At 33.7% G+C, this 18,945-nt stretch overlaps 1 protein-coding gene across 4 annotated transcripts in view; it reads left to right on the top strand.

Annotated features, from left to right (window-relative positions):
• AP3B1 (adaptor related protein complex 3 subunit beta 1) overlaps positions 1-18,945 on the top strand; it is a 284,409-nt gene that overhangs the window by 159,644 nt on the left and 105,820 nt on the right. For all 4 annotated transcript variants that reach the window (XM_059418118.1, XM_059418119.1, XM_059418117.1 and 1 more), the window contains 3 exons: positions 11,092-11,278; positions 12,215-12,345; positions 17,147-17,255. In XM_059418118.1, coding sequence (XP_059274101.1) covers positions 11,092-11,278; positions 12,215-12,345; positions 17,147-17,255 — 427 coding nt within the window. The remainder of the gene's footprint in view (positions 1-11,091; positions 11,279-12,214; positions 12,346-17,146; positions 17,256-18,945) is intronic.

Below are 18,945 nucleotides of genomic sequence, written 5' to 3'. Positions count from 1 at the left end.
TAAGATCTTATTTATTTATTTGACAAAGAGAGAGACAGCAAGAGAGAGACTGAGCACACAAGCAGGGGGAATGGCAGAGGGAGAAGCAGGCTTCCCGCCAAGCAGGGAGCCTGACATGGGGATCGAATTCTAGAACTCTGGGATCATGACCTGAGCCGAGGGCAGCTGCTTAACAACTGAGCCACCCAAGCACCCCAAGATTTCATTTTTTGATGGCTGCATAGTATTCCATTATGTATATATATAATATCTCCTTTATCCATTCATCTGCTGATAAACAGCTGTAGTTTAGCTATAGTTTGGCTGTCCATAGTTTGGCTGCTGTGGACATTGCTGCTATAAACATTGGGGTACACATGCTCTTTTGGATCACATTTGTTTCTTTGGGATAAATATCCAGTAGTGCGATTGCTGGGTCATAGGATAGCTGTATTTTCAACTTTTTGAGGAACCTCCATACTGTTTTCCAGAGTGGCTGCACCAGCTTATATTCCCACCAATGGTGTAGGAAGGTTCCCCTTTCTCCACATCCTTGCCAACATCTGTCATTTCCTGACCTGTTAATTTTAGCCATTCTGACTGGTGTGAGGTGGTTTTGATTTGTATTTTCCTGATGCTGAGTGATGTTGAGTACTTTTTCATGTGTCTGTTGGCCATTTGGATGTCTCTGCAGAAATGTCTGTTCTTCTGTCCATTTCTTTATTGAGTTATGTATTCTTTAAGTATTGAATTCTTAAAGTTCTTTATAGATTTTGGATACTAGCCCTTTATCTGATATGTCATTTGCAACCATCTTCTCTCATTCTATTGGTTGTCTTTTGGTTTTGTCAGCTGTTGGCTATGCAAAAGCTTTTGATCTTGATGAAGTCCCAATAGGTTATTTGTGCCCTTCTTCCCTTGCCTTTAGTGATGTTTCTAGGAAGAAGTTGCTGCAGCTGAAGTCAAAGAGGTTGTTGTCTGTGTTCTCAAGGATTTTGATGGATTTCTATCTCATATTGAGTCTTTAATCCATTTTTAGTCTATTTTTATGTGTGGTGTAAGGAAATAGTCCAGTTTCATTCTTCTGCATGTGGCTGTCCAATTTTCCCAACACCATTTGTTGAAGAGACTGTCTTTTTTTCTGTTAGACATTCTTTCCTGTTTTGTCGAAGATTAGTTGACCATAGAGTTGAGGATCCATTTCTGGATTCTCTATTCTGTTCCAATATCTATCTGTCTGTTCTCGTGCCAGTACCATACTGTCTTGATGATTACAACTTTGTAATAGAGCTTCAAATCTGGAATTGTGATGCTGCAACCTTTGCTCTTCTTTTTCAACACTCTTCTGTTTATTCAGGGTCTTTCCTGGTTCCATACAAATTTGGGTATTATTTGTTATAGCTCTGTGAAAAAAGTTGTTTTTTTGATAGAAATTGCATTAAATGCGTAGGTTGTTCTAGGTAGCATAGACATTTTCACAATATTTGTTCTTCTAATCCATGAGAATGGAGTGTTTTTCCATCTCTTTGCGTCTTCTTCAATTTCTTTCATGGGTATTCTAGAGTTTTCTGAGTCCAGATTCTTTGCCCCATTGGTTAGATTTTACTCCTGGGTATCTTATGTTTTGGGGTGCAGTTGTAAATGGGATCTACCCCTTAATTTCTCCTTCTGTCTTTTTATTGGTGTGTAGAATTGCAACTGATTTCTGTGCATTTATTTTATATCCTGACACTTGAGAGTTTGGGTATCCATATTCATCAGGGATATTTGTCTGTCATTCTCCTTTTTGATGGGGGCCTTTGTCTGATTTTGGGATCAAAGTCATGCTGCCCTCATAAAATAAGTTTGGAAGTTTTCTTTCCATTTCCATTTTTTGGGAACAGTTTCAGGAGAATAGGTATTAATTCTTTTTTAAATGTTTGGTAGAATTCCCCTGGGAAGCCATCTGGTCCTGGGCTCTTTTTTGTTGGGAGGCTTTTGATGACTGCTTCAATTTCCTTACTGGTTATGGGTCTGTTCAGGTGTTCTATTTCTTCCTAGTTCATTTGTGGTAGTGTATACATCTTTAGGAATGCATACATTTCTTCCGGGTTGCCTAATTTGTTGACATATAGTTGATTATAATATGTTCTTGTAATTGTTTGCATTTCTTTGGTGTTGGTTGTGATCGCTCCTCTTTCCTCTGTGATTTTATTTATTTGGGTCCTTTCTCTCTCTCTCTCTCTCTCTTTTTTTTTTTTTTGATAAATCTGTCCTGGATAAATTATTAATTCTTTGAAAGAACCAGCTCCTAGTTTTGTTGATCGCTTCTACTGTTTTTTGGTTTCTATTTCATTGTTTTCTGCTCTAGTCCTTATTCTCTTCTGCTCTAGTCCTTATTCTCTTCTCTTGCTGGGGTTAGGCTTTATTTGCTGTTCTTTGTCTGGCTCCTTTAGGTTTAGGTTGTCTCACAAAGATTTTGAACTTGTGTCTTCCTTTCATTTTTGTCCATGAATATTTTAATTCTTCTTTAATTTTCTGGTTGACCCAGGATGCTCTTTAGCGTCCATGTATTTCAGTTCTTTCCAACTTTCTTCTTGTGATTGAGTTCTAGTTTCAAAGCATTGTGTTCTGAAAATATGCAGGGAATGATCCTGATCTTTTGGTACCTGTTGAGACCTAATTTGTGACCCAGGATGTGATCTATTCTGGAGAGTGTTCCATGTGCACTAGAGAAGAATGTGTATTCTGTTGCTTTTGGATGGAGTGTTCTGAATATATCAGTACATCCTTCTCATCCAGTGTGTCATTTAATGCCTTCATTCCCTTGTTGATCTTTTGCTTAGTTGATCTATCCATTTTGTGATGGGGGGTGTTAAAGTCTTCTAGTATTATTGTTGTGTTTCTTTGATTTTGTTATTAATTGGTTTATGTAATTGGTTGCTCCCATGTTAAAGGCATAGGTATTTATTTATTTATTTTTTATTTTTTAAAGATTTTATTTATTTATTTGACAGAGAGAGATTACAAGTAGGCAGAGAGGCAGGCAGAGAGAGAGAGGAGGAAGCAGGCGCCCTGCTGATCAGAGAGCCTGATGCGGGACTCGATCCCAGAACCCTGAGATTATGACCCGAGCCAAAGGCAGTGGCTTAATCCACTGAGCCACCCAGGCGCCCGAGGCATACATATTTAAAATTGTTAGATCTTCTTGTTGGACAGACCCTTAAGTATTATATAGTGTCCCTCCTCATCTCTTATTATATAGTCTTTGGTTGAAAATCTAGTTTTTCTGATATAAGGAATTCCATCCTAGCTTTCTTTTGATGTCCATTAGCATGGTAAATGTTTTTCCACCTGCTCATTTTAAATCTGGAGGTGTCTTTGTGTCTAAAATGAGTCTCTTGCAGATAACATTTTGATGGGCCTTGTTTTTTATCCAGTCTGATATCCTGTGTCTTTAGATTGGGGCAGTTAGCCCATTTACATTCAGGGTAATTACTGAAAAATATGAATTTAGTGCTATTGTATTGCTTGTAAAGTGACTGTTACTGTATATTATCTCTGTTCCTTTCTGGTCTATGTTACTTCTGGGCTCTCTTTTTGCTAAGAGGACCCCTTTCAATATTTCCTCTAGGGCTGGTTTGGTGTTTGTAAATTCTTTTAGTTGCTGTTTGTTCTGGAAGGTTTTTTTTGTTTGTTTGTTTTTTTAAATCGCTCCTTCTGTTTTCAGTGTCAGCCTAGTTGGATATAGTATTCTTGGCTCCGTACTTTTCTTGTTTAGTGCTCTGATTATATCATTGCCAGTCCTTTCTGGCCTGCCAGGTCTCTATGGATAAGTCTGCTGCCAATCTAATATTTCTACCATTGTATGTTACAGACTTCTTGTCCTGATCTACTTTCAGGATTTTCTCTTTGTCATTAAGACTAGTAAGTTTTAATATTAGATGACAGGGTGTGGACCTATTTTTATTGATTTTGAGGGGTGTTCTCTGTGCCTCCTGGATTTTGATGCCTGTTTCCTTCCCCAAATTAGGGAAGTTCTACTCTATAACTTAGTCCAGTATACCTTCTTCCCCTCTCTCTCTTTCTTCTTCAGGGATCCCAATTATTCTAATATTGTTTCGTCTTATGGTATCACTTCTCTCTCGAATTCTCCCTTCATGATCTAGTAGTAGTTTATCTCTCTTTTTCCCAGCTTCTTTATTTTTCATCATTTGGTCTTCTATATCACTAATTCTCTTCTTCTGTGAGGTAGATGTTTGAGGTTAGTATGTTTTGTCAATCCTATAAAGCCCAGTTCAGCTGGTAGCCATTCTCTAGCTTCACCTAGTATTTCTTGCAGACAAAATCATGCCCAGGTAAACACAAAATTGACGTTATACAACTGAATTGGAACAAATGTACATTTTCAGAATAATTAAGAGGTTATGCTACTGTCTCTACCTCACAAATTTATTAAAAAGATTAAAGGAGGCAGTCCAGGTAAAGCATTAGGATTTCCTGCATCATATTAGTGCTTGGTCCATGTTAGTTATTATGCTTTTTTGTATTCCTAGTTTTTACTGCTAACCAGCTGCTGGATTATTCTTAGAGAATATTATCGTTTATAGTAAGGGAATTAATCCCCTTATTGGAATATTCTCATGAGTAAAAACACTCCATTTGGGTTTACCCCACTGAGAAAAGGGTGGTGAAAATTTCTCTTACTATGAAGAAAAAATTGTTAGATATGATTATCAAGAGTAGAAAATGCTATTAGAATACTCGTACAAGGAGAATAATTTCACTGTTATACAGGTGGAGAACCTGAAGGACTTTGAAATCAGCTGAAGTTGCTGAAACTCTGTAGCTCTTAAGACATAGTGTAAAGGTTGAGCATGACTTCCTTGAAATAGTCTACTGAGGTCTGAGAGAGAAAACTGGGGGTTGATTAAACTGGTTAATAGTTAAAAATTAGTGAATAATGGGTGCATTTGCTTTCAAACTTCCTGTAATCTTTTAAATGTAGTGATAAGTAATATAACTGTTCTGTTTGACTCATGTTTTTCTTTTTCTTTGTAGAATAATGCAAACCTATAGAAAAGTGCAAAATAGTATTAATACATATGTATCTACCACTAAGATTAAGTCAGTGTTTTCACCATAATTGTTGTTTTTTTAAGGAAGTATAATAAGTAAAAGTAAATCCTCAAGTTCCTGTTCATACCGTATTTTCCTCCCCATTGGTAGCTGCTATCATATTGGTGGTGTCCTTCGGTCTTGTGTTGTTTTACATGTTCATTACACGAGTATATATCTGTGTACTATGTTACTGGTTTGTGGGTTTTGAAATTTTGGTTGCATACTCTTGTAACCTACTTTTTTTCTCGTAATACCATGTTTTTAAAATATTGACATGTATAAATATAATTCATTTAAGTAACTGTCTCATTTTCTGTGAGACAGGTTTCTGCTTTTCTGCCATTAGAAAAGAGAGTGAATCATTGAGTATCTTTAATACTTATATTTTCTTTGTATTGCTTTTTGGACTCTTTCGTAAGATTCTTAGTAAGAAATTTCATAAATCATAATTATATTTTGGGGATCCTTCCTGAAGTTATAAACAAGTTCCCTCTTGGGGTGTCTGAGTGCCTCATTCAGTTGAGCATCAATCTCTTGGTTTTGGCTCAGGTCATGATCTCAGGGTCCTGGAATTGAACCCCACTTTGGGCTCTGCACTCAGCTTGAAATCTGCTTGAGATTCTTTCCCCCTCTCCACTTGCCTCTCCCCCCAGTTTGCATTCTAAATAGGTAAATAAATAAAATCTTAACAAAAAAAATAATGACACAAATTATCTCTTGCCCTGTGATTTCAAGTCTTTGGAGAAATTGGTCTTTGCCCCCAGCATGATTTAACATGACAGCAAAAGGGGCTCAAGCTCTGTGTAGTAACATTGCTACCCTTTTTTGGGATTTATTTTCTTGGCATTAAAAAACTCAAGCAAATATAGCATATAAGGAAAGAACTTACAGAAAACTTTTCAAGTTGACAAAAATATGGATACTTTTAAATTCGGTAAATTTCATCCTGGTTGGTCGTAAAATGATGAAATTGACTACGTGGAACACTGGTACTGCTTAGATTTCCCTCTGGTATAGGTTAAGAATTCTATGTAGCTTTCTTTCATTTATCAAACTATTTGCCAATATCTTTATCAAAATAACAGCTGTATGGAACTAATATTAGTCTTCGCTCTGCTAAATGGCTAAATTCTGTGTCCTTTTTTATTTTCCTTAAAGAGTATATCTCAGCTGATTTTAGGACTATATTTTGAGATACCTTTTTTATTATTTTGTGCTGACTTAATAAACATTTGAAGAAAGCTATTTGAGCGAATATTTATCAGTTTATTACTTGTTAGAGTGTTTAGTTAAAAATATAATGCTCATATTTTAAGAAGTTTTTTCAAGTCATGATTTTTAAAATTTTTATGTAGCATTCCCCAAAAGTCATTTTCCTATGTCCCACTAACTTAGAGTCAGTCTGAAAGGAATGTAATTGGTGTAGTGTCAGATAGCATTAGCTGTTAGTTGATACCAGTCACAATCCCTTTAATCTAAGCAGAAAAAAATAATGTATAATCAAAATTTAACAAGTTATTAATGTTTCTGTTTTTGAGGTGCATTGTATTATTTTTTTGTTTCATAATTTTGTAAGTAAAACCTATTTAAAAGAATAATTTAATGTCCCATCTGGTTTTGGATTCAGTCTTTGGTTATCTTAAAATGCTCATGATTATTTATTTAACCATTATTTACTTTCTTTGCCACTGTTATCCAGGACAGATTTAATATAGGTTTGTTGTCTGTGTGTCCTATCCAATTTAGGATTTGCTCCAAATTCTTCATTTTTATTATTAATTGTTGTGTTAAAATAGGACAGAGAAAGTTTGTAGACTTCTGTATTGTACTTTTAACCTCTGCTGTGGTTTTGTCTAATGACATGGAAACACAGGTGCAACAAACAAGCAATTTCATTTTAATATGTAAGACATTTAAATCAGAAAGACTTTCTTTTTCCAACCTTTTTGGGATATTACATAAGTAATTTCTCTTTTAGAGCGGCATGCAGAATGTGTGCTGATTGTGCCCTAACAGGGCAAATAGGAAAAAGCTAAATCCTTCCTTTTTTCAGTGGTGGTGAGATGAATGTTGAAGTGTTTCATCTGCTGGCAACCTGTACCAGCAGGTTACGCTATGGCCTGTGCAAAGCTTGAAACTCCCAAGTTGTCAGTGGATGGAGTCAAAGTAAGATGTGGGAAGGTTAGGGCTGGTTATAGATGAAATATGTGCAGGAGATAGTCCTGCCATAGATCACTGGTGAGTGGTCAGAACACTCACTTCATTTCTTTTGTCATTTATCATGCAGTGTAAATCTAAAGCCTATTTATATTATTATTTGGTAGTTCTTCCTTTATTTTGTTATAAATTCCAGCAGCAATCAGTTCTTAAAAATGGAAGTGTATACTTAACTAAATACTGAATTTCTTTCTTGGTATTTAATATGCACAAAATGTTTACCAGTATTTACCATCCATTCTGAGAGTTGCAGTGGTATCACTGACCACACAACCACCAAAAGATAAAATGTATCTGCTTAAAAAAGCATCAGCATCTATTCAAAAAGCCTAAGAGTTATTTTAAGAAGGTTGTGTCTCAAGATCACAAATATTTACAGGCACAGAAGATGTTTACATAGCTCTCTGTGATACAGGATCTCATTTAAGTAACTTTTTAAAAATTGATTTTCTTCATTTTATATTCCAAGTTCTCTTTTGCACATATGAAAAATGAAGCAGTAACTCTTTCTGTATTTGCTCCATTAGCAGAAAAAGGACCTAAACAATGCTAGTTTTAAAATAGAGAATCAATTAATTCCAATAATAGGTTGACTTTTTTCACTCAAAGCTTTTGTATGTTTGCTCTGTCAGTGCTATAAATGGAATCAAAGCAAAGCTTTTGGAAGTTTATTCTGTCAAAAGTGTTGTAAATGCTCTTGTAAATTTAAGAGGTCAACATGGAAGATAAAATTACTTGGTTTTGCTAAAAATGTCATGGTAAAATCAGTTTCTTAATAAATTAAGAAAACTATGGAAGAGAAGCATTTTGAGAATTGGTTGTGGTGCACATAAACCATTTCTGTTTGTTCTGTCTATTGAAATAAAATTATAATGTTCAAATATACTGATGTTTGATATATATAGTTTAATTGGACTATAGAATTCTTGTCATGAAGCTAGTACTGAGAACACATACTTATGTATAACAGTATGTACTCTTGCACACAGTTTTTTTGCTGTATATTACCAAATGGATCCTAAAAACATGATTTGTGAAAAACTGCTTTGTAAATTAACCTAACCATCCTATGTTGGCTTTCGTTTTTAAAAACAAGGGAGGGGATGGGAGTAAGCAAAACATCTATTTGTTAGGTTTTGATTCAGAATCAATTGGAAATCTTTAAAGCATTTACCAACTGAATGCCAGAAACCTTCAACTTCTGAAAATTTTAGCAAATGGCAATTCTTGAAAACAAATCTTTTAAGCAGGGAGTTATTGAAATTTTTCCCTTCAAGTTAAATGTTAAGACCTCAAGATTTACTTTAGAAGTTCTGTCATTTGCAGTATCTCAACTAACATAAAGACTTTTTTTGATGGAGCTTTTACTTTGTATTAGAGTGAAATGATATTGAGAAGGTAATTTTTGCATTTTCTAAATTTGGTGAAATATTTTAAAAAGTGTTAATAGAGAATGACTTAAAAGTTTTGTCTCATAGAAATAATTATTAAAATAATTGGAGTGGTCAAAGTTAAGTATATGGGCTTGATATTTTTACAGATGTCAGCATGAAAGAAAGCATGATGAGAATATGCTTCTATCTACAGAATTTTCTTTTTGCTGACCAGATTGTTTAATACTGTAAAGAGGGTGTTTTCTTCATTAAAAATATTACAGTCTATAGAAAAGAGTAAGTTGAAGATGTCAACAATTTCATAATTATTGATCATAAAATTCAGAAGGATTGTGAGCAGTCTTATTTTTTAAAAATAGTTCATGATAAGACCATGTAGAAATATGTTCTTAAGAGAAGTATCAATGACTTAGTATTAGTCATTAGTAATTAGTATTAGGTACTCCAAAGAAACTGATTGAAGTATATAAATATATGGTGAATAATTATTGTTTTTAATGCATCATTATATATAGATAGGTTTTTATCTTTTAGAAAGAACTTTCATTTTGAAAATGGATGTTTAATGGAACTGTTTTTATAAGCCTACCAGTATAATCAAACAAGTTTTGAAGTCCATAAAGGCATACTGTAAAAATTATAAAACTTTAATCCTGAAAATTCCTTAACTCTTGATAGTGTCTGTTAACATATTGAAATAGTTTAATTTCCTAAAAATTAATTTTGGGGACCAGACATAGAAGCAAAATACATCACTCCACTTGCACAAAAAGGAAAAAAATCATTCAGTCACTTTATTGTACACCTAAAACTAAATGACACTGTATGTTAACTATATTGGAATAAAAGTTTTTAGGAAATCATTGTAATGAACAGACTTATTTTTTTTCTCTGATTTATTTTAATTGCACCTTCTAAATCGCCACTCTCAGATGGACTTCAGAGTTACCCTGGTTATAAATTCTCACTGTGCATTTGAGAAAACTGATGGTTAGTATGTTTCCTAGCCTTTCTCAGAAAGCTAATAACCTAGTCCAGGACACGTCACTTTGTTTTGAGCTGCATTCCTCATTTGGTGAATATTTTGGTAATTGTTTTTAAAAATGAATCATAGAATTTTTCTTATCTATAGTTGAACCAACACGGTCTAGTAATTAGCGAATAGCAATTACTGGTAACCAAATTCAGAATAGCTCTATTAACATTTTTCCCTTTTATTTTTTATAGTTCTGCTTTATTGGAACTAGGTTAATGCTTTTAAAATATATTATTACTGCAAGAAGGTTGCTTTCTATCCAAATCAATTATCTTAACCAATTATAACTGTAAAAGTTTACCACACCATTTGTGTACTTTGACTTACTGTTCTAGAATTGTCTTTAGCTCTGCCTCACTTGATTGATTTGTTTTGCATGCATTTCTAACATCTACAAAATGTTCTAATGTAGATGTTTCTTTTTTCCATGTATTATGAATCCTATTTAATTTATAGCTACAATTGTATTTATGTAATCTGAATTAAAACTATGCTTTTTCAATAAAATAACTGGAGCTTAAAATACAAACCTATTTTGATAACATTTCGATTTTGGTTTAATTACTATTAAAATTATCTCAATGTATGTTAATGTAGTACATTCAGAAATTGACTTTGGAAATCTTATTACAGTGTAAAAGCTACTATAATAAGTTGCTGCCTTACATAAATAAATAAATGACCAATATTACTAGAGGCTATAAGCAGCATGGGAAAAAAAATGGAAGGAGTCTTTTATCCTAGTTTTTAGAGGGCATCAGCAGCTTGCTTTTATGAAAAAGTAACAGCTAAATGCACTGCAAATAATTTGCAGTAATCCAGTTCAGTGATTCATGTGTCTGCTTTAATGGGTCATAATTCAGGGTAAAGTAACTGAGTGCAGTCAGAGTGCAGACACTGCTTATGCCAGGGACAGTATCTCTTCATAAAACACACCTCAGGAGAAGCAGTTTGCCAGCCCCCTAATACTCTCTGATGTTTTGATGTCCTGCATATTTTTCCGATTAAGTTTTGAGTGCCATGTTTTTAGTTGTATTTCCACATTCATTATTCTCACGTAGACCCTTCAGCGGGTTTGCCATATATGATTATTTTTTTAATGATGCCTTTCTTTCCACTTCAGCAGTTTAATAATCTAGCACATGGCTGCTTCTCAGTACTCAGCATTCACCTCCCCAATACTGAAGAGGACATGTGCTTTGGCTTCAAAATTCCATTTGCAGCGTTAGAAATGCATATTCCCTACGGAACAACATTTGTTTGACATAACCATTCATTTTTATTACCTCTTTAAATATGTTTATCCAGAGTTATCAATAATCATAAATAACTGTATTCTCATCTTGTTCTGTTTTTTTCCAACAGACAAAATTGCTTACCCAGTACATATTAAATCTCGGCAAGTATGATCAAAACTACGACATCAGAGACCGTACAAGATTTATTAGGCAGCTTATTGTTCCGAATGAGAAGAGTGGAGCTCTGAGTAAATATGCCAAAAAAATATTCCTAGCACAAAAACCTGCACCACTGCTTGAATCTCCTTTTAAAGGTATTATCAGAATATAACTGCAAAATGTATTACCTAAAAAATTATGACAATATGCCCCATTTCTAATACATTTAAAATTTATCTGTTAAAAAATGTAAGTGATTAACCTATATAGCTTTTTACTCAATGTTTTCTCTAGAGCAACCTTTATATTAAGGTTTATATCTTTGCATGCTTTATTTACCTAAATAATTTCATTCTTTTGATTTTATTCTTACTAAGCAGTTTAGCTGAATAATAGATTAAAGCTGTGTTGTTCTACTAGACATTGACTTCATTTCTATTTTAAATAGCTTTATTTAATAAGGAATCTAATTTTTACCTTAATGGTGAGTTGTTACTAATTAAATATTCTTTGTATACTAACAAAACTTTTCTAGGAAGGATTATTTCATAAAAATATCCCTTTATGTATATATTTGTTTTTCAAAGATGGAAGTTGACTTATTTTTCCCAGCTTTTTAGAAAGAGTAATTATTTTATCAGTTTAACAAGTAGCCATTAAAATTAGAATCAAGCAGTTATATACCCTGGTTTTCATATTGTTTCTTATTTAATTGCTGGTGATAAAAAGCAGTTCAGTTTTGTAGAAAAACTATTAAAATTCTGGATGTGTTTGTGCTAAGACATGTATATGGATTGTTTAACTGTGCTGTCATTCTTAATATTCACAGTAAAGTAATTTTTAGAGAAGCTACATTTCAGAGCAACACCTCTAAACACACTGACTGATTAGCTTTTTTATTGACCATTATGGGAGAGATTATTGTAATCTATGGACTGAAATCAGTTTTTTGACCTATGAAGAGCTTCCTAGTTTATATTTATTCCTTGACATTTGAGGTAATATGCCAATTACCTTGAGCTCTGATTAGGATTGTTCTCTGTTAGATACAGCTCATATTGTTTATTTTATATTTTCCTCTATTTTAATAGATAGGGATCATTTCCAGCTAGGCACTTTATCTCATACTCTCAACACTAAAGCTAACGGGTACCTGGAATTATCTAATTGGCCAGAGGTGGCGCCGGACCCATCAGTTCGAAACGTAGAAATAATAGAGTTGGTAAGTTGACCTTTCTGAAATTAATTTTGTCAAGCAGTGGGAGATTCTAGAATAACTATTGTTTTATATAAAAGCTTTTTTGGGGGGTTGAAATTGAAAATTGTTCTGGTATTTCTAAATGTAATGTGTTAGATATATCTTGCTGTTATGGGAACTGAATATTGTAGTATTCCTGTGTCATTGTACATGTTCTGTTGTTTTTTTCGAGGAAATAGAGAATCGAATTCTCCTCATCAGTGCCACCCACATTTTTGGTATTGCATTTTTAGCCGTGTAGGTTCAATTTCTAAGGTATTTAGTGTCATTGGATTGTGCTTTTTCTAGTTTGTTTAGAGATTCGTAAGCTTCCTGTCAATATTTTTCTAAATGATTTTTGGTGTTCTCTTCCAGAAAAACTATACAAAGTGTTCTTCTGAATTTTCTGATGAAAATCTTTTAAGTGAAGTCTAAACATAAATAGGTTGCATTGTGTATGAAAATGTTCTTAGACAAGGTCATAACTAAAATGAATAATATGTTGCTTTCACATTAAAAAAAAAACTCTCTAAATAAATATTCTTTTCCTAGATCTTAAAAAAAAATTGCTGGCTACCAAAATAAAAGAATTAATGTTATTTTCTAATATTTTTCACTCTTCTATGAACAAGAAAAGTAAAGGGAAGGGTTTTTTTATTGTCTTTAGCAATTGACTATGTGAATATATCCAGAACTTTTTAAAGTAGAATTAATAAAAATGAACAATTAGGTATTACATTTTGGGTGATTTTCTAATAGAAAAAATGTATTGAACCACTAATTCCTCTGGGAAAGTCAGTTAACCTCCTTGCCAATTAAATTTTCTGTATAAAATGGAAAAAAATCTTTATTACTTAAAATAGAGGTTTCTATAATGGGCCCAGCCATGTAATTTGGTCCTTTGAGAAATGTGTTTCTCTTAACTATTCAAATTTATCCTGGCTTTGAAGCATGGCCAGGAACAATAATAACTCTTATTGCCTCCATTTAGCAAACCCTGGTAGTAGTGTACTTTGATAATGTTTTACATACATTATCTTCCTTAAACCTCATAGTAATTATAAATGATGGTTATTTTATTCCCATTTTACAGATGAGGCAACAGGGTTCAGAGAACTTAAGTTGTCCAACCTCTTTGGACAAGTTAGTTAGTAAGCTAGTTAGTAAGTGATGAACTGGGATTCCAACCCAATTCAGAGTCCCTTGTTTGTGCTGTTAACTGAATTTTATTATATAACATGAGGAGAGGAAGCTTGAGCTTGTTTGCAGATGTGTGCTATTCTTAGTACTTAGCACTGTCATTTTTATGTTGTGACAAATTCTATTTAGAGGTGATTTAAAGAAATGTAAAATTTAATAAAACTAATTGTATATCCATTCTTCCTTGACACTACATTTGTTGATTTTCACTCAGGCCTACATACCCTTAAGTACTCTTCATTCAAAGATTGGCTTATTTGTGCAACTTTGTTTTGGATGCTAGCATATAAAGAAATGTTCTTTGATATGATTCTTTCCATAGATTTAATCTCTCTCCTAATTTCTTACTACGCCTGCTTGTCGTTTTTATGGTCTTTTCCTTTTCCACTATTGGGTATATAGTGTTTTGGCACACATACAAACATCCTTTTATCCTCTCCCGACTTCTCCCCTATCCTTCCTCCTTGCTGCCCCATTCTGCCAAAATAAAAATAAAAATAGTTTATCTTCCCAGAAATTGATAGCAATGCTATGCAATTTAATTTGGTTTCAGCAGTATCCTTGTATTGGCTGATGGATTGGTTGGTTGACTGGCTTCTTCCATTGTCTTGTGCTCTTCTAAGCATAACTACCTTATAGGGACAATACTTAAATAACCTATTTTCTTATGTTCATTTCACCTATCCAGTTCAACAGAGACAAATTGATTTCTTTTTCATTTTGCTGACTGCATTCTAAAAATTAATAATTGGTGACTTATTATGGAGAATAATTAAAACTGATGGAATGGGTTAAAGAAAACTTGTCACTATCCATTGATACTATACAAAAACATTTTTAATCTACTGGTCTCTAGATATTTTGGCTTAAAATTATACTGTAAGAGATATAATTAATTTTAAAAAATACATCGTTTTAATATCAAATGCAGCTGCAATAGTGCAGAAAGTAGTGTTCCTTATAGTCTTTCCTGCCTTTAACTCTTCCACCCATCCTACAAAATCACATCAATATATTTCATGCACGTAATACACTGTGTTATCCTAGTTTTACCATAAAGTGATCTTACCAGGGTCGCATCTCATTATTATGAAATATAACCTTAGTTAAGGAAAATGCCTAGGTTTAGGTTATCTGATAGGGAACCTGGTTAGATTGACAGTAGAAGTCACTTAGGATTGCACACTACCATTTCCAGGATATTGGATGTAACATATATTTATATTATACCAGTAAGTTTTTGAAAATCCTTTAGAATTTTTTTTGCCTAGTTCTAGAAAATCCTGCCCTCTTAGAGGAAGACTGTCTTTTTGTACATGAAATGTATTTTGCTTTATAAAACACATCTACTTTTGATATTTTATTCCTCCAAGGACCTTTCAAATTTGTCCTTCACTGTTCTCTTCCTCTGTTATTTCTTTTGCTTAGAAATGATAGAACTATCATAATCATAAAGGACCATTAAAAAAGTTAAAATTGTTTTTATTGTTTAAAACCTAAAACTCAGTCATATCAAGATAATTTGCTCCTTTGGACATGGAAGCGTTAATTTTCCTTATTTGTTGATTTGGTCTTATCCTGAAAGCCATCTAATTAAGTAATCCCCCCCCCCCCCAAACATTGATCTGGCACACTTTTTACCAGGCTTCAGAAAAATATGTGTAAGGATTTAAGAAAAAATATGAACTGCTGTGTTTACCAAATATAGGAGAACTTTGTTTATAGAACAGTTCTTTATTCATATTTGGAAGACAGAGCATTTTACATAAAAAGAAAATAGTACTGCTGACCTTATGTATCTTATTCAAATATATTCAAGGAATTTTTACTCATTTTTCTATTATTGTCCATTTAGTAATTTCCAAGTTATTGAAGCTTATCTTTTTAAGCAACATACTTTAAGCCTGAAGGCCCTCTAGATCAGGGTTTACAATCCTAGCTGCATATTATAATCACATGGAAACCTGTGTGAGACTTGCAGCAAACCATTTAAATCAGAATCTTAGGAGGTAAATCTCAGGTATCAGCTTTTTAGTATATTTTTTCTTTGTATTAACATTTTAAGAAATATTCTCAGATGATTCTAATGTGTGTCCACTGTTGAGAACCATTCTTAAACCTCTGTCATATAGTCTTACAGACAGGCACATAGTAGAAACTCAATTGAAAGTTTGATAAATAAATGAGTCTTAACCATTTTTGACCTCTTAAAAAATACAGGTTTCCCTACTCTTTAACAGAGAGTATATGTAAGATGATTTAATTTTTTCTGGGTTAATTAAAGTCACAATTATGAAAATAATGTATTTTACTTTAATGCCGTATATTAGAGTCTTTAAGGAGCTATTCACACAACTAATCATTTTTGTGCCAGACACTTTTGAGATATATCTGTGTACAAAGTATTCAAATATCCCCGCTGTGTGGAAGCTGATGTTGTAGCAGGGATAGACTGGCAATAAAAATAAATATGTAAATTGTATAGTATGTTGGAAGTATAAGTGTGTGATGACCAAAAAAGAAGAAGAAGAAGAAGAAGAAGAAGAAGAATAGAGCAAAGTAAGATTATAAGTGCCAGGTATGTGAGGTTGGAATTTTAAATAGAGTCTCTCTGAGGTGACTTTTGTGCAGGACTTGAATGAAGTGAGGGAGTGAGCCATGTAGTTACCTGGGGGAGAGGCTTGGAAGGGCAGTCAGGTGGGGAAAGGGCCTGCAGGGGAGCATGCCTGAAGTGTGTAAAGGAACAGTTAGGAGGCACTTGTGCAGAGTGGGCCAGAGGGAGAGCAGCAGCAAGAGGTCTGAAAGGCAGGGAAGGTCTGGTTCGGTAGGGTGAGTAGATTATTCTAAGGACTGGCTTTTTCTGAGTGAAATGGGGAGCTGTGGCAATCTTTCAAACCCAAGAGAGCCTTGATCAGACTTCAGTTTTAATTCAGTCATTTTAGCTGCTATGTGGAGCAAACTTGGAGTTGGGGCATGGGGGTTATGAATAGAAGCAAAATAAGCAGTTGCAGAATTCTGAATGAGATGACCCTGACTGATGGTAAAGGATCGATATGGCTAAACCTTTTTTGGGGGGATTAGATGTTTAGAATATGAAGGAAAGAGAAAGCTTACCCCAAGGGTTTGGATCCTTGAGATGGTTAGAGTTGATTGCCGGCACTTTATTCAGGGTTGTTTTTTGTTTGTTTGTTTTGTTTTTTGTTTTCTTTTTTAACCTCAGTATTTAGCTATGATCTTGAATTTCTTGTTGCTGTTACTGTGTCTGCCTCTAACTGCCTTCACCTCCTCTACAGCATATTTAGTTCAAATCTCCTGCGGACCAGCAATTTCAAAAGTGTTTAAAACTATATATAAAATAAGAGTGTTGATTTAACAGAATGTGCTCTAAGTGAAATTTGACTACTTCTACCTAGGAGTAAAGGGGAATCAGCCTTAATGCCAGGTCTTCTAATAGTTGCCTTCTCTTTTTGAGACCTGCAACTTTCTTTTGGATTCACATTGTATTTTGAATGATTGTTTGCCAGAAGACTGAACCCCTTAATGAGAATTCATTTGAATTTACAGTTTCCTTTTTTTTTTAAAACAGGCAAAAGAATGGACTCCAGCTGGAAAAACAAAGAAAGACAATGCTGCTAAGAAATTTTATTCTGAATCTGAGGAGGAAGAGGACTCTTCTGATAGTAGCAGTGACAGTGGTGGGGTTTTTAATTCATTGAAAAATCTTTGCTCACTGCGGTTTATATGCTATACTTCTAACAAAACATTAAGGCCTACTATATAATATTCACCAAGTGGGTTTATACTATTATGATAATGCCTTTCATTTACATATCATTCTATAGTTTTCAAAGTAATTTCTAATCCTTTTTGACTTTGCCTTTTGAACACCTAGCTAGGAAAGTCAAGAGTTGAAACAGAAACTCATGCTTGTCTGAATTCTAACCCACCCTGCCCATAATATTCATAGCATATTGAAAAACATGATTTTATATTTGATAAGCCTTTAGTGGGAACTTTAAAAGCAACTCTGTTCTGTAAAAATGTAACATTTATTTTAACGATTGAGCAATCTGATCTTTATCCATTTTATACTTTTATTTCTACCTTTATTTTTTATTTTTATTTTTTTAAAAGATTTTATTTATTTATATGACAGACAGAGATTACAAGCAGGCAGAGAGGCAGGCAGAGAGAGAGGAGGAAAGCAGGCTCCCCACTGAGCAGAGAGCTCGATGTGGGGCTAGATTCCAGGACCCCGAGATCATGACCTGAGCTGAAGGCAGAGGCTTTAACCCACTGAGCCACCCAGGTGCCTGCCTACCCTCTTTTTAAAAAGATTTTATTTATTTATTTGACAGACAGAGATATTTCTACCTTTAATTGAACCTGTATAGAATAAAGCTAAAATTAATAAATCACTTGTGTATTATAAAGAATCAAAGAGCTGAAACAATTAGGACAACTGTATACAATGAAAAGAATGCTAAATAGGAAGGATTTAGAAGTGCTGCATTTTAGCTATGCCAACTGAATAAGGTACTTACTTTCTCTGTCTCTGTTAAATGAAGAGGTAAAGTTAGATAGATGCTTTTAAAGCCCTCTAGTACTAAAATTCTGTGAACAATTTGCATAATGAAAAATATATTGGAGTTATTTTCCAACACTCTTTTAACAGTTAACCTAAGAAACCTATCTGACCCAAGATCAAATGACACCTTTTTCTTCTATAACCTTTTTCCTTGGAGAAACTAGAGCTCTGCACTATTACTTGCTCATGCATTACCTTACTCTAAGGTAATACATTCACTTTTTCCTCAGCTTCTCCTATCAAAATCTTTGTTTCCTGTAACTGATAAATTATTTGTGATGCATCACGTTCTGAAATGATAAGTTGAAAATGGAGAATATACTTCGGTGTAGAGTGTTAATTCTAAAAAACAGATTTCAGGAATGATGTAGATCATTAAGAAAGATCTGTTGTATAGTTAAAAGCATACCATATGGATATTTGTCTACATCACCTTTATTCATAAGCTCATGCCTGTTCATTGGCTAACATTTTAAAATACATATTGGCAATATTCTAGTAAGACTTCTTATGGGTGAATCTGAGCATGTGGCGGGAGTTCCACTCTAGCTACTGGAGGAAAAGGGTAACTTTTTCATTAGAAATTATGAGATTATTTTCCCAGTCAGTAAGTCTTCTAGAAGATAAACAAATTTCCTCAAGGATTTTACTAACTTTGACATAAAATTAATACTGAATAAAAATTTATTCACTTAAAAAAAAAAAGTTTGGGAGAAGGGATTTTACTAACTTGAAAGTTTTAAGTAGTAGGTCTTAAAGTGAGCTGAACCAAGACTTTTGTTGAATTCCCATATAAT

Source organism: Mustela nigripes, chromosome 12 (assembly GCF_022355385.1).
Source record: "Mustela nigripes isolate SB6536 chromosome 12, MUSNIG.SB6536, whole genome shotgun sequence".
NCBI lineage: Eukaryota > Metazoa > Chordata > Mammalia > Carnivora > Mustelidae > Mustela > Mustela nigripes.
This window is presented reverse-complemented; position numbering and strand designations above follow the sequence as displayed.